This window comes from Rhineura floridana, chromosome 3, assembly GCF_030035675.1.
Source record: "Rhineura floridana isolate rRhiFlo1 chromosome 3, rRhiFlo1.hap2, whole genome shotgun sequence".
NCBI lineage: Eukaryota > Metazoa > Chordata > Lepidosauria > Squamata > Rhineuridae > Rhineura > Rhineura floridana.
Genome location: NC_084482.1, coordinates 344,148 through 360,000, shown reverse-complemented (window position 1 = coordinate 360,000; position 15,853 = coordinate 344,148). Strand labels below are relative to the sequence as shown.

The 15,853-nt window shown below is 42.8% G+C and overlaps 1 protein-coding gene across 4 annotated transcripts in view; it reads left to right on the top strand.

The window, feature by feature from the left end:
* KIF17 (kinesin family member 17) overlaps positions 1-14,262 on the top strand; it is a 30,835-nt gene extending 16,573 nt beyond the window's left edge. For 3 of the 4 annotated variants that reach the window (XM_061613727.1, XM_061613728.1, XM_061613725.1), the window contains 6 exons: positions 2,702-2,835; positions 4,375-4,606; positions 6,205-6,463; positions 9,191-9,264; positions 11,326-11,446; positions 12,595-14,262. In XM_061613727.1, the coding sequence (XP_061469711.1) occupies positions 2,702-2,835; positions 4,375-4,606; positions 6,205-6,463; positions 9,191-9,264; positions 11,326-11,446; positions 12,595-12,788 (1,014 nt within the window). In that variant the 3' untranslated portion in view covers positions 12,789-14,262. The remainder of the gene's footprint in view (positions 1-2,701; positions 2,836-4,374; positions 4,607-6,204; positions 6,464-9,190; positions 9,265-11,325; positions 11,447-12,594) is intronic. The other variant, XM_061613726.1, reaches the window with a different exon arrangement.
* The last annotated feature ends 1,591 nt before the right edge of the window (positions 14,263-15,853 follow it).

The following is a 15,853-nucleotide window of genomic DNA, read 5'->3' as shown; positions in this document are numbered from 1 at the left end:
ACTTCTAAAATGACACAGGAGATATCAGATTGTCCTCCATCATTTGTGATGTTGGGAGTCCTGTTTATGCTTCTGCAGATTTGGATTTAATAATAGTGATATCATTTATCATTAATATAGCATTTTTAGAGTCCTCAAAGTGCTTTGCATATATTGACTGCATTCAAGTGTAATGATGGAAACCATGATTTACCACAAAAGGAACAAGCCTAAGCAAGTCTTGGTCACACACACTCCCCTCTCTTCTCTCCTCCTCAGGTGCAGCTTCAAGGAGCTTGGAAGCTTTTGCTTCTGTCTGTGATTAGCCACAGGGTTAGGGTTATGCTCAAGCCCTAAATTGGTTATTCTTTTGTTTGTGAAGCAAGCTAGCTTCATAAACCAAGGTTTGAAGTTGGCTTGTTTCAAACAAACATTAAATACGGAGTTTGTTGAGTTTTGCTGACACGATAAGCTGCAGTTAAATAAGAAGCAGACATGAATGCTTCTGAACTTCTCTTCACAGCGACCTCTTAGGAAAGGAGAGGAGGGGGAGCATCCAAGCCTGAGGCGTGCCTAGCCACTATCGTGGTGTAAACTTTAGAATAGGTCAGTGTGGTATAATAGTAGCTTGCCTAGAGCAGTTTAGCAGGTTCATAGCAGAGTTGAGATTTCCAAGCAGGGACTTCCTGATTTGTAACTCACTCTCTTAGCTCTCTAGAGGTAACCTGCTTGAATACAACCCACAGTATAGTATATTCAGATAGAATAGAGTCCAGTAGCACCTTAAAGACAAATCAATTTATTTTTTGTCTTTAAGGCACTACTGGATTCTATCTGTCCATAAGCTTTTGTGGATTAGAGCTCCAAGTTATTGGAGGGGCCACCAGGCATGACACCCTTAGTGCGTCCTTACCAGTAGTGTTGTCACCCACTCACACGCTCCCTCCTTGGGCCCAGAATGAAGGAGCAGATGAAAGAGCCAATGGAGATAGGGTGGCAAGAAGAAGTAGCAGGGGCCAGGGGGCTCCAGTCCAAAGTGATGCCCAACAATGTCAGCCCCTGATGCTAGCAGAACAATACGTAAATGAACCTAATGAGCAAATAAAATTGGTTAGTCTTTTACTGCCATGGGATCTTCACTGGTTTTGCCAAAGTAGACTCACACAACTCCCCCCTCTGGAATTCATTAGAAAAATAATAGTGGCTATGAAAATTATCTAAAGTACCTAGGGTTACTGGTGACATTTCAGCACTGGAAATAGTCTCAAACTTGTTTTTAAGGAACTTATTTAGACTGCCTTTAAATTCCATGGCTTCATTTATTGAGAGCAGAGTTGGGGAAAAGTCTGCTTATTCTGAAAGTACACCCCATGGCGCTTAATTATTGGATTCAAATGTATTTAAAGGATAAGAAGAACAAGAGGCTCCCCAAATTACGTCTGATGGACTAAACCATAAAACCAAATACTTTTAAATACTTAACTCCATAAAACAACTTTTGGGGAGGAGCCATACTTCAACTTGATAGGTATTCTCGCCATGTTAAAACACTTTTGAAACCCAGACTAGTAGTTACAGCACAGTGTTGTGCTTGTTTATTTAGATGTTAGTCCAACTAAGTTTATTGGGATTTACTCTCGAGTAAGTGGGTTTACACGCTTACAATGCTATCCTAAGCATGTTTACTCAGAAGTAAGAGCCACTGAAATAAGTGAGACTACTTCTGAGTAAAGATACTTAGGACTGTGCTGTTTGGCTGTAGTCTTCAACACACTACATAGAGAGTAAGGGTGGTATTCAACAGACTTGTCCCATCAGTTCAAGGCTTACTGCTAGCGCAATGGGACTTACCCCACTCCTCCCCCCATGTGTGCCCTGCACTCTCCCCAAATCTGCTCCAGAGGTTTGGGAGAGACCCCCTAGACGAGATTTAGGGGGCACGGGGGGGAGAAGAGAGGGAGGAAAGTCCCTTTGTGCTAGCAACGTCCCTTGCACTGATGGGATCCTGACTGAATGCAACATTGGATACAACCCTAAGCCCCCATTGAACACATTGGGTTTTACTTCTGAGTAAACATATATAGGATTACATGGCACTGACATACAAAACGGTTTTGTTCTGTCCAATTTACTTGCTCTAATAATATAATATCAGTAATGGCACAGTGCCATCAAATACAATATTGGCTATGAAATGAACTAGTTTGCAAGGAAAAATGGATGTGCCCCACAGCAAGTGGGGATAAGAGTACTTCCACACCTGTGAAAATTTCTCATCTTAATCTAACCCAGACTTCAGGTAGGCATTATGAACTCAGCAGTTCAGCTCTTTAGCTGGCTGGGGCTGGAAGCACTCTATGGTTGCCTAGCAACTTCAGGACATGTCCAAGGAGCAAATTGTTTCCTCTCCCTTTCCTCTCCCAGAACCTTGCACAACAGCAGGGTTGTCTGGGACTGAAGTATGGCAGCGGCAAAACCAACAGCAATCGCAACCAACCACTGGGTGCACAATGCTCCAGCAGGCCTTAATCTTAAAGTTCAGTTTATGTGCCCAGTGGATGGGCCAGTCTTTAATTCTTTACTCCCAGTCCCCTCTGGGAGACTGGCACAATATAGGACGTTGAACTTTCAAACATTGTCTGTGAATCATCCCCAATCTATCCCTTGGTCTGGATATCATGTATATTCAAAATGGCTGCCTCCAATGTCCTTTTATACTCAGGAGCCCAACACAGTGGAACCTCCTGCTCCTCTTGGGGCCCAGCCCATGGAGAAAGCCATGAGACCGGGCACACCTGGGACCGACGTGGCTGAGGAACTTCCTGTGGCAGTGAACCAGCAGCAAGTCCTTGCCAGGTCAGTGTGAGGAATATGACATCAAGGGGTGAAAGAGCCTTTGGAATTGTTGAGCCCCTGCAGGATTATTGTTGCTGAACCTCCACCTTACTGCATCTACATGCATTGTTGTACAAAACATAAAGCCATTCATATTTGGTGCCCCAAGGCCTCTTTGAGTTTTTAAAGTATCCACATTCTGTGCCCAGAAAATGTAAATGTTAAGCTGAAAATAAATTATGAATATCGATGACATCTGTGCAGATTTGGTTCTGAGGCTGACTTTAAATTTGCCTGGTTTATCCTGAATTTTTTGCTCAGTCATTTTTTTGATAAAGAATGGCGTGATGACGGAAAGAACAACGTAGCCAAATTAGGAGCAATTGAGTAATGAACATGACTTCCAGTCATAAAGAAGGAAGAGATTGCCATTCAGGTCACAGAAGCTCCACCTTCTGAACAACATAGTCCTTTCACAGACATTTGCCTTGATATGCAGAGGGGCTCCAATGTGCATGAAAGGTCTCCAGTCCCTAAATGGACACTGTCCCATTTCCCCATGTTACCTCCACATCACTTTATTAAAAAAAAATGGAATGAAAACTAGAACTCTTAGCAATTCAGATTCTGTACCTGATATCGTATGTAGTTCTTTGTGCCCAAATGTACGTAAGCGATGAGGAATGCCCTCTTCCTCCCTTCCCAGCTGTGTGTGTGGAGGGCTGCCGCAGCACTTGGAGGGGGTGGGTGTAGGGTTTTCAGCCCAGAGCTCTCAGTCAGGTCGTACACAAAAGAAAAGGGAAAAGACTAAACAGTCCCCAGCTTTCCTTCTCCTTCTCTCCTGGCTCATCTTCTAAGCAACCAGCTGTGGTCCAGAGGAATCCACCTTGGCTCAGCTGCCTCTCTAGCTAGCCTTTAAAGGCTATCTACCACTTTCTGCTTCATCCCCAGAGTCCTTGCAAGTGGGAGACCAAGGAACATGTTTTTGGCCCTGGCAACAGGGCTGGAATTCCTCTAATATCATCTCATGCAACTAGTTGGGGCAGTGCCTCCGTTGGCATAGTAACTGGGTGACTCGCTCCTGTCAAGGTGCCTCTTTTTGTCCCTTATCCTGCCAGCCTTGGCTCCAGCAACTATTGAATGTGCAATTTGATTACAGAGTCTGGCCACTGTGAAAATTTATTTTTCCTCTTAGGAGTTCAGTTTTCTTCAGAGCACTAGAATATTGGTTTTCACACTATTCTTGGGTTGTTTTTTTTTAAGATTCCTCAGTCACAAAATCAAAAATATTGGGCAAGTTTCCTTGAAACTGCAAAACAGCCTGCCATCATCACTAACTTTCTCCTACAATGTGTTGGCCGTGTGGTTTGGTGCATTCTCAGTTTATGAGAAGCCCAGTGGTGAAGCTGAATAGGCCTGGCCAGCTCCCAAGAATCCTTTGTAAAGTGTAGGGGTTCCAGACCTCAGGGGTTCCTCAGCAGACAAGCTAGTAGTAAAAAGAACCTGAGCGTAGGAAGTTTGAAAAGCAGTGCTTAGAGCTAAGAAACATCTCTGATTCAGATTGCAGATGTTGGAGCAGCAGGTGGTAGGCGGTGAACAGGCCAAGAACAAAGATCTGAAGGAAAAGCATAAACGGCGAAAGAAAATTGCAGATGAGCGGAAGAAGCAGCTGCTGGCAGCTTTGCAGAAATCAGATGAGGATAGCAGTGACTGGGTCCTGCTCAACGTCTATGACTCCATCCAGGAAGAAGTGCGAGCCAAAAGCAAATTGTTAGAGAAGATGAAAGAAAAGGTGATTCCTTTCCCCTCTGAAGCAAAACTGTTCTTGTACAGTGGTGGGCAAGGGCAGCTTCCCACACTACAGATAGATAACGCGAGGACAAACTCTTGTGCACCACATCAGTTTTGAAAACAGTACATGTATAAATCATTCCCTACTTGTCCCCTTAAAATGCAGTGCAGCAACTGAGTGAGGATCAGGTCCCTCTCACCATGATCTTTAAAGCACTGATTTGCAATAATAGCACCACAATTTTATTTCCTTTCTATATTTAGTTTTTTTTTAAGAGAAGAAAGAAGGGGGGAAGAGAGAAGAAAAACAGAGAGAGAACGCCTTATGCAAAGGATAGAAAAGGGAATTGCAGCAGGTTCAACTTTTCACACCCTGCAGGAAAAGCTGCCTTTGCCAACTTGTCTTCCTCTGTACAACTATTCAAAGTAAAGGAGCCCAGACTGCCATATTTGATCACTCTAGACAGGGGTGAGGAGAAAGTTGTCCTTGAACCAGTGGCCAACTTTCAATGGTCCACCTAATGCTTCGCTGGGATTCTTCCAAAGTATGCTGGACAAGTGGAACCTTGGTCTGATCCAGCAAGGCACTCATTCTAACTTTACACAGATTTAGCATCATCATCATTGCCATTTCTGTATTGCCTCTGGGCAGTTTACAAAGAACTGCCTTGACTACTGGGAGATCCTAAATATGCAGATCTCAAATATGCTTTGTAAATGTAAAAACGTAACAGTGAACCACAGGTATTCATCACAAGAAAAAAAGAGCCAGGTCATCCCATCCCTGCCTTACAAAGAAAATAACAGCCATATATGGGTGGGTCTCATGTTACAGGTTGGTTTGAAGGGTGGGTCTGGAAAAGGCTGAAGGCATCTCTGTACATATACATTATTTGTATATGTACATGTGTGCCCTTCACAGTTGATGTGGTGTGCACATATTTTTAGTTGGGCATTCTCTGTCCAAGTGCAAATTATTTCATGAGAAGATGTGGAGACAATGATAGTACCTCCTGATCTGCCAGCCATGCCTCCTCCTCAGGCCTAATTCAGATGTTTTGTACAGTGGTAGATTGGTTCTTTATGGTTGGGGTCTCACACAGCTGTGAGAATGCTTGAATCTTCCTCCTCTGTAACATGTGTTAAGTAGCCACCTCAGCACTGCCAGCTTTCCGTTTTGGGCAATAATAGCAATGTGTGATACACAAACACAGCATGCTGTGTGGTCAAGCTAGGAGAGACAAACCTATGGAAGATAAGGCCATCAAGGGTTGTTTGCAAAGAAACTAGAATTTTGCACATTTAAGAGCCAGCTGACACATGCAAGTCCATCCCTTGATGACTGTATCATCAAGTGATAACTTGCATTGATTAAAGGGCCATCACATATATGAAAATTGTATCGTTATTACATTATGATTTTTAATGGAGTCAGTTCATACATTCAGCTGTTGATCATCAAATGCAAAAATCACCAGGTGATGCTCATGGAGATGTGACCTAACCCTATGATGGGGTTCAGGGCTCGAGAATTTGCATACTCTGGATTCCACCATTTTACTCAGTCCTTATTACTATAACTGCCTCTATTTTTCCCAGTTGCGGGCTGCTGAGACTGAAATCAAAGACCTTCAGTCAGAATTTGAAATGGAAAAGATTGATTATCTGGCCACCATCCGCCGCCAAGAGCGGGAACTCTTGCTTTATCAACAGCTCCTGGACCAGGTGCAGCCCCTCATACGGCGGGACTGCAATTACAGCAACTTTGACAAAATCAAACGGGAGTCTACCTGGGATGAGGAATCAGGCTGCTGGAAAATCCCAGAGCCTGTTACTCAAAAGACCAGTCTCCCTGCAGGTAAGAAAAGCACTACCCTATTGCTCCCGTTGCCTGGCACACAGTCAGAGGAGCCATGCTAGAATATGATTTCAGAGTCCCAAAGCAGAACTATTATTGTTGTTGTTGTTGTTATTATTATTCTGCCCTTTCTCCTGGTGGAGATCAGGTGTGCCATATGTGAGGTGTGCCACTGAGAGCGTTGACTCACTACCACAGTCCCCTCACAGATTTGTAGCTAGGAGGCCATGGGCTTCAATGTTATATTTCACATTGAATGGAGCAAAAATGGGTGCCCAAAACTTTCACTCATGTGGATTTCACTCCTTTCTTAAGGACTTCTTGGCTGTCCAAATTCCTTTGAGGTCCCTTCTACTCTGGGACTGGCTTTTCTCTTGTCACCTCCATGCACAGTGTAATTAGGAGCAGGCTTCAGGCCCATGGGCCTAGGGCCAAGCAGGATGTGTGGTGGGGGTATGGCTCTACTTACACACGAAGGAGTTCATAGAGGAGGATAGCATTGACCACTTCCCCCACCTTATCTCGCTGTGCTTCACTACTTTAAGGTGTTTTTCTTCCCTGTGCACCTCACTTCCGGTATTGGATGCAGGCTGGAGGATCAGCTACTTCCAATAGCATCTGTCATAAACCAGATCTTGTAAGTTCAGGTCTGTGGCTTCCTTTATGGAATCATTCATCTCTTGTTTGGCCTTCCTCTTTTTCTACTCCATTCTATTTCCCCCAGCATTTTTGTCTTTTCTAGTGAATCATGTCTTCTCATATATCCAAATGATAACCTCAGTTTCATCATTTTAGCTTCTAGTGACATTTCTGGTTTAATTTGTTCTAACACCCAATTATTTATTTTTTTCATGGTCCATGGTATCCACTTTTTTCACTGTCGAACTTTCACAACCATACATAGAGATTGGGAATACCAAGGTCTGAATGATCCTGACTTTAGAGTTCAGTGATACATCTTTACATTTGAGGACCTTTTCTAGTTCTCTCATAGCTGCCATTGCCAGTCCTAGCCTTCTTCTAATTTCTTGACTATTGTTTCCATTTTGGTTAATGACTGTGCCAAGGTATTGATAATCCTTGACAAGTTCAATGTCCTCATTGTCAACTTTAAAGTTACATAAATCTTCTGTTGTCATTAGTCTTCTTGACATTCAGCTGTAGTCCTGCTTTTGTGCTTTCCTCACTAACTTTCATCAGCATTTGTTTCAAATCATTACTGGTTTCTGCTAGTAGTATGCTATCATCTGCATATCTTAAATTATTGATATTTCTTCCTCCAATTTTCACGCCTCCTTCATCTTGGTCCAATCCTGCTTTCTGTATGATATGTTCTGCATATAGATTAAATAAATAGGGTGATAAAATACACCCCTGTCTCACACCCTTTCCGATGGGGAATCAGTCGGTTTCTCCATACCCTGTCCTTACAGTAGCCTCTTGTCCAGAGTATAGGTTGCGCATCAGGAGAATCAGATGCTGTGGCACCCCCATTTCTTTTAAAGCATTCCATAGTTTTTCATGATTTACACAATCAAAGGCTTTGCTGTAATCTATAAAGCACAGGATGATTTTCTTCTGAAATTCCTTGCTCCATTCCATTATCCAACATATGTTTGTGATATGATCTCTTGTACCTCTTCCTTTTCTAAATCCTTTCTAAAGGCTGGAGGGAAACCTGCTTAAAAGCAGAGGAGCAAAGTGAGGTATTGATTTCCCTAACTGCACAATCCTACATATGTTGCCTGCTCAGAATTAAGTCCTCTTGTTTTGCTTAAAGGTAGATGTGTACAGGATTACAGCTATACATTGGAAAATCCCTATTGGTGCTAATGGGAGTTTTCCTCTCAGTGCAAATAGCAGCTTCAAAGGAAGGGCTTTCTTCAGGGCTGTAGCAGACAAAGAAAAGGTTAAACCCTCCCCTTCCTCCTGTTATAATCCCAATAATGATCACAAAGACACCTACTGATGTTGTTTGAATTTTCAGAAACCAGTGTCTCAAATACTCCTTGCTGCTTTGGGAGGAAGGGTGGGATATAAATTAAATAAGTTAAATATATTTATTTTATTTTATTAATTTATCAAAATTGATATACTGCTTGAATGTAAAGACCTCTAAGTAGTTTACAAAATGGAAATGGAAATGGACTGCCTTCAAGTTGATTCCAACTCATGGAGACCCTATGAATTGGGTTTTCATGAGGTTGAGAGGCAGTGACTGGCCCAAGGTCACCCAGTGAGCTTCATGGCTGTGTAGGGATTTGAACCCTGGTCTCCCAGGTCATAGTCCAACACTCTAACCACTAAAAAAACCCTACAAAAATATTAATTTAATATTTAACACTAATAAATAAAAGTGGGGTCCTGAGAAATAAACTAGCTCATCAAGTTTCAGGTCAAAGTACGTGGCAAGCTTAATCCCTTTCCTGCTCTCTTCAGATAGTGCCCAAACTGGTTGATCCTGTGTTTATTTTGAACACAGGACCTCTACTGACCCACCAGTTGAATTTTGCCCTCTCTGATTGGCTCCCACCAATTAATCAACTGCAACTGGTATGGACTAATGTACTGATATTTACAGCTCTGTTTAAAAAAATATTTTAGAAAGCAAGGTGTAAATAGGCGTTAGTGCATAGATTGAATACCGGCCCAGGATTGGCATGAGACTTGCAGGAAACAGTGTGAACTTAATGAGACTGAGAGCAGCTATTACTCTTTTTATCATAGCAGTTTCATCCTTGTCACAGACCAAAGCCGGCAGGAAGAGTTCATCATCGGAGAATGGGGATGCAGTGACAATGGTAAGCTGAGGAAGGATACTTGGACAGTTCTGAGAACAAGTTCCACAAGTTATGCTATGTATGCATACGAAATGATTCAGGGTGCTTTATTTGCACGACAATGGGTTGCAGTCAGCTAAACCAATTAAAATTAATGGACCTGTTAGTCATGTCTATTAACTTAAGTGGGTCTACTCTGAGTAGGACTAGTGTTGAATATCACTCAATTTTTTTGTTTGTTGCTTTCTTCATAAAAACTAGGAATCTGAACTAAAAGTAAGTTTCAGAAGACTTACTGTAACTGGGAGCAATCATAGTAGTGATGAATTTTTCATTAAGTATCATTCATAGCTCTGTCTTCCATGGATTGGTTTGTCCCTTGTGTACTCCAATTATACTAATAGTGGCGTTCGCATGAAACCATTGTTAACATTAACCATATTAATAAACCATAGTTAAAGTCAAGGCATGTGACAGACAATCACTTAAACTTTGGTTTATTACATCACAGAATAGTTAAAAGCTCCAGTGAGAGCACCTGAATCTTGAGAGTGGTTTGAATTTTATGCTGCTGTTCACTGGCAGCTCTGTAGCTTTGGGGTTATTGACAGCTCCTTAAACATAGTGAAGAAGAAGGTCCAGGTTCACATGTTATGTTAACCTATGGTTAACATTAACTAGTGCTTATAAACCAACTACAAACCTTGGTTAACAAGCGGCCTTACAATAGTTGAAAAGCCATAGTTAAGCTGTTGGGCTGGGTTCACACAATGCTAAGCTGCGGTTTAATGAACCATGGTTTAGCATTAAGTATGAACCAGGCCACAATAGCGTAGTTCTCACTGAGGTGGTAAATCTGTGTCTGGGCTGAACCACTTCAAACTGTAACTGTGGGGACTCCCATGATTGAATGTTCCTCCGCAGGGCTGGAGACTGCAGTGGGCCCTCAAACACGATGAGGTGGCTACGGCAATGGCTGCCAGGGGCTTAAAAAGGCCCAGCCGCATCAAGTGTAGTGTGTGCATGCCTATCTTCAATCAAGATGGTAAGCATGTGCACACAGTGGGCTGACATGGCTGGGCCTGTTTAAGTCTCCTGTGGCAGCAGTAGTGCGACATGGGAAGTGGTATGGCCAACCCACATCATCAGCGGGGTGTGTGTGTGTTGCCACACACAAATAAACCCTGCACATTAAATGCTAGCATGTCAATGGGAAGGATTTCAAGCCTAGTTGTCTCCCTGACATACACGTTTTCTATGTGGAGGGATTTTTCTTGTTTATGGAGGAGTGTTTCATCATATAAGATACTTTCTGCAGTGTGATGTGGTACAGCTCAGACATAGGTTTATCACAAGTTGTATCCAGCGCTGGCTCTACTCAAAGCAGACCCACTGAAGTTAATGGACACAACTTACTTAGCGCCATTAATTTAAATGGGTCTACTCTGAGTAGGACAGTTGGCAGTGAGGAGGAGGGCAATGTCCATTGGCAACTCAGGAAGTTATATTCTGGTTTTTCATGGCCATCCAGTTGCTTACAAAGTATATATATTTCACAATGCTATTACTTCCCAGAAATTAGAAGTTAAGCTGTTTACACATAATTGCTTTTAATGAGATAAGTTTAAGTACACAGTTAACTAGAGATGTGAAGGCCTAGGAAAAAAACAGAAACATTTAGGGGGGGAACAGTTCCCCCTCCCCCCAAAAATTTTTCCCCCCAAAAATTGGAAAAAATGAAGACACCCCCTCCCCGAAAACCCTCATTTTTAAAATGTATTTTTCTGATTTTTTTTTCTAGGCCTTTACATCTCTAAACTTGACCCTCTCATTGAAATCCCAGAGATAACTGGATAATACCCTTAGATCACTCTTTTTGTGACTTTGTAACCTTTTTTTTCTTTTGGACAGCAGTGTGAAAAATGTCTAGTTCAACAGTTAAGATGGTAAAACTAGACCTTAGAAGGTGGGGCTGAAATATCAGGTTTCATCCTCAGTTTCCCTCATCTGTAAAATCTGAACAATAGTTACCTTCTTGGGCTTAATTGTGACAAATTGGCGACTACTTGATTATGTTCCCAGCAGGAAGAAGACCGCTACAAAGTGATGCTGAGCAAGAGCGACAGTGAAAATATTGCCAGTAACTACTTTCGCTCAAAACGAGCAAGCCAGATTCTTAATGCTGACCCCATGAAGAGTCTTGGTAAACCCCTTCATATATTCTTGGACTTTTCTCCAAAAGAGTGTGCTTGCCTTCTTCATAATGCCCAGCATTTCAAGGTGTCTAAAGAGCTTCTCAAATATTATTTCAGTATCCCCTAGAATCATAGAATTGGAGGAGTGCCTCTAAGGCCACTGAGTCCAACCCCCTGCTCAGTGCAGGAATTCAAGTTAAAGCATAGCTGACAGGTGGCATTACAACAACCCAGTACGATAGATGAGTACTGTTATTCCTGTTTTGCAAATGGGAAGCTGAGTCTGGGAGACAGAGGCTTGCCTAAGGCTACTAGTGAGTTCATGATAATGCTAACTTTCAGACAACCTGTTTATTGAGCATTCATCCTAATAAGTTTGCAGGGAGGTTATACAACCTTGTGTCAAATCATTGTTATCCCATATTTCCAACGCATTTTCCTATCACTTTTCTTATAGCTAGAAACTGATTTTGTGGGGAAGCAAGAGCACCAAATTGATTTTAATTCTGCAATCTGAATTTGGGTGTATGTGATTGAATCCAACCCAAATATTACAACAGTTTGGAAGTGATCAAGGACAAGATTAAAACTTCCTGTTTCATAGCTTAATTTCTTGGTCACATCCATACCATATATTTAAAGCACATGTCTTCCCTTAAAGAATTATGGGAAATGTAGTTTACTCCTCACAGAGCTACAAGCACCCTTAACAAACCTGTCTGCCTCCTGGCGTCAGGCCTGTTCCTTCTTACACACTAGTAATATCCTTTAAATGTAAGGTGTGGATGTGACCACTGGGTGCCACTATACTACACAAACTCTCTTGGTCAAGGAGATAGGCTGCAATCCTAACCCCATTTACCTAGGAATGGATTAATCCTGAGTAGACCTGTTAGGACTGCACTGGTAGCATGTCACTGTGTCCATTTCATAGTATCAACATCCTCGGTTATTGTATAACAAGTATGCATCATGGGTACTGTACAGGATTTTAAAAATAGCTCTGGCCATAGGTTTAAAATCTAAAAAATATTTCTGTAAAGTTTTAATATAGGTTCCTCCTGTGGGATGTAGAATGGGCAGAGAGGATTTCTTGTTGACATTAGACCCAGCATCTCAATGTTCTCCGCTGGCTTGTTTGTTTTCTCCTTTGCAGCTTCCCATAACTCTCCCCCTTTGCTGAACAACAGCACCTCCATCCTAACATCCAGCTTGACAGCCCCTGCCCAGACTGTGGAGATGCCCCAGCCACGTCCTTTCCGCCTCGAATCCCTGGATTTCTCCTCTCCTTCAGCCAAGACAAAGCGCAAGAAAAGCCGGAACAACCTGAGCAGCGGCGACCCTCTCTGACTGCTGTGGCCCTTGGTCTGCTTGCAGTTCTCTCTGGCCAATAGCCAACTGTCCTTCACTGGCCCCTGTGTTGATAACCACAGCTGCTTTTCAAAGGGATCCATGGCTTTTCTTTCCCTTTGGCGGAGAGTGAAAGCGATTAAATGCTGCTTCCCACAGGCTATAGTCTGGTCAGCCCTCCATATTCAAGTTGGGGCTGGTACCTCTTGCTGTTACCCATTCCTTTTGCCATTTTGTAGTGACCCTGCCTTTCAGCCTGTTCTTTCTCTCCCAATCATTGCAATACACAGCAGCAGGAAGGGAAATCAAACCCAGAACAGATGGATGAAGAATTCTTGGTGGTGGACCTTTAGCTTCACCTGCCCCAAGCGTTGTCTTTTGTCCCCTTAATTTGTTACAGGGCAGGACACTGGTGAGCATCTCTTCTCAGAAAATCTCAAAGCCTACTTGGTAGCCTGTAGCATCATTGCTGTACCTGTACAGCTCACTCTAGATCCTGACTCTGCTTTCATTTTGGAGTGTGGGAGATTACTAAGAAGAGGAGAGAGGATACCTTTTCTATTCTCAAGAGTGAATGATGCCCAAAGAAAGGTCTTTGCAAGAAGGGAGGGTTGGATTTTGAGTAGTCGGGAACAACAGTGCTCAAGAGAGAGCCTGCAAGGTGATAAATAGCTTCAATTTCTGCTGTGTGTGAAGTCAGCCAGGTGGGAAATGTCTCCTGTCCTGGGAGACGTGGCCACCCTCCAAGCAATGTTAAAGGGGGAGTAAGAGTGCTGAGCAAGACTGGGGAGCTCTGCTGGTCCACTGTGTAGTAGCGTCAGGCAGGGGGGACAGACAACAGATGGGGCTATCTTGGGTGCCTGGGCAAGAGACTGGACGCCAGAAGCATGCTCTGACTGCTCTTCACTCAGCATTTAATTGCAACTCAGCCTCATTCATCTACATATGGGGTGTGGGGAGAAGGACGCTTGAGGCCCTTGCAGATGGGAGGGAGGGAATGGACAGAGGCTGTACATAGTAATCCTTTTGCAGATAATTCCTCTTCTGCTCAGAAGGTATAATGTGGTTTTCTATATTCCGTTGTTTCTCTGTCACTGGTGCTTAGGGGTGACCTCAGTAAATTTCTCAATGTAGCCTTTCAAAGCTCTCCAACTTTGCATTTTGAGAGAGATCCATTCCTTGTCACCTGTGTAACCTGAGATCACGTCAGTCCAGCATGTTCTTGTCTCCTCATTCACTGTAGCAAGAGAATATGCTCTTGTTAACAGCGGCACTGCCACTGCTTTCTTCGCAATCTATGCAAAGAAGCTTGACATTCAAATCCATTTCAAGATGCACGTCCAACCACAGAACATGAGTTTTTGGTTTTGCACAAGATTCACCAGCTCTTCTGGATGAGAACAGTTGAACAAGAGAGTGCGAGCAAGAGTGGTGCATTCATGTGGAAGTCAGATGTGAATTTTAGACATTGCTCTGTCCATGTGTTAAATGATTTTCACCTTTCACTTGAGCACAATAAACTGCCTGTTAATGACAATTTCGAGTTGATTGCTTTATGGCCCATGTTGTCCTCTACTATCTATACTTTGTCTAACTGTAACCCCAAAAGGGAGGATGTCAATGTGGAGAGCAGGAAACAAAGGGCAGGCAGGGGAGGAGAGAATCTCTACTAACAGCAGAGACCCCAGACCTTGCTCCCAAATACTAAAGGTAAAGGTAAAGGTGTCCCCGCACTTGTAGTGCGAGTCGTTTCTGACTCTTAGGGTGACGTCTTGTGACGTTTACTAGGCAGACCGTATATATGGGGTGGGATTGCCAGTTTCTTCCCCGGCCTTTCTTTACCTCCCAGCGTATGCCGGGTACTCATTTTACCGACCACGGATGGATGGAAGGCTGAGTGGACCTCGACCCCTTTTACCGGAGATTCGACTTCTCCCTTCCGTTGGAATCGAACTCTGGCTGTGAGCAGAGCTTTGGTTGCGTTACCGCCGCTTACCACTAGGGGGTTCCAAATGATTCCCTGCCTTCTCCCACCCCTTCCCAAACCTACCTGGGATTAAGGTACAGCATCTGCACTTCCCTTACTTATTCTCCCTCCCTCCTGCACACTAGTACAGCTCCAAGGCTTCAACCTGGCCTGATTATTGTATATGTTTGATGCATAATTCCTACTTGTGTTCAGTTTAACTTACTCTTGGGCTAATATGTTCAGGGGATTGTTTCCTAAGAGGAGGTATCATAGGCCTATAGCCACTGGGGTGGGGGACTGTGGAAAGCAGAGTGATCTGCTTTCATTTTTAAAATAATTTATTTACTGTTTTACTTTTACAGATAAAATAGGAAAGAAAAGCATAAAAGTTGGTATTTTCCTCATTGTTCAGTAAGAAAATAAAACCTCCCACTTTTCAGTGTTCTGCTCAATGGCAAAACCACTGAGATAACTCACTTTTATTATTAATAATTTAATTGTGTTAAACAGTATTTAATCTTGGAATTAACCTACTTGGAATATCTCTCATTAAACACAAAGAGATGTATTTCTGAACAGACATGTATACAATTGTACTGTAAATTAACTATAGTTCATTTTTAATGAGTGTCTGGACTTTAGCTCCCTTGTAGCTATTTGTTATGTGCCTCCAATTTCAACTTATGGTGGTGACCCTATGAATCAGCGACCTCCAAGAGCATCTGTCGTGAACCACCCTCTTCAGATCTTGTAAGTTCAAGTCTGTGGCTTCCTTTACAGAATCAATCCATCTCTTGTTTGGCCTTCCTCTTTTTCTACTCCCTGCTGTTTTCCCCAGCATTATGGTCTTTTCTAGTGAATCATGTCTTCTCATTATGTGTCCAAAGTATGATAACCTCAGTTTCATCATTTTACCTTCTAGTTCTGGTTTAATTTGTTCTAACACGCAATTATTTGTCTTTTTCACAGTCCATGGTATCTGCAGAGCTCTCCTCCAACACCACATTTCAAAGGAGTTGATTTTTCTCTTATAGATGTGTCTAAACCCCTTTGCAAAGTGTACATGTTTTGTATTTGCTAGTTTGGGGGTGGGGGT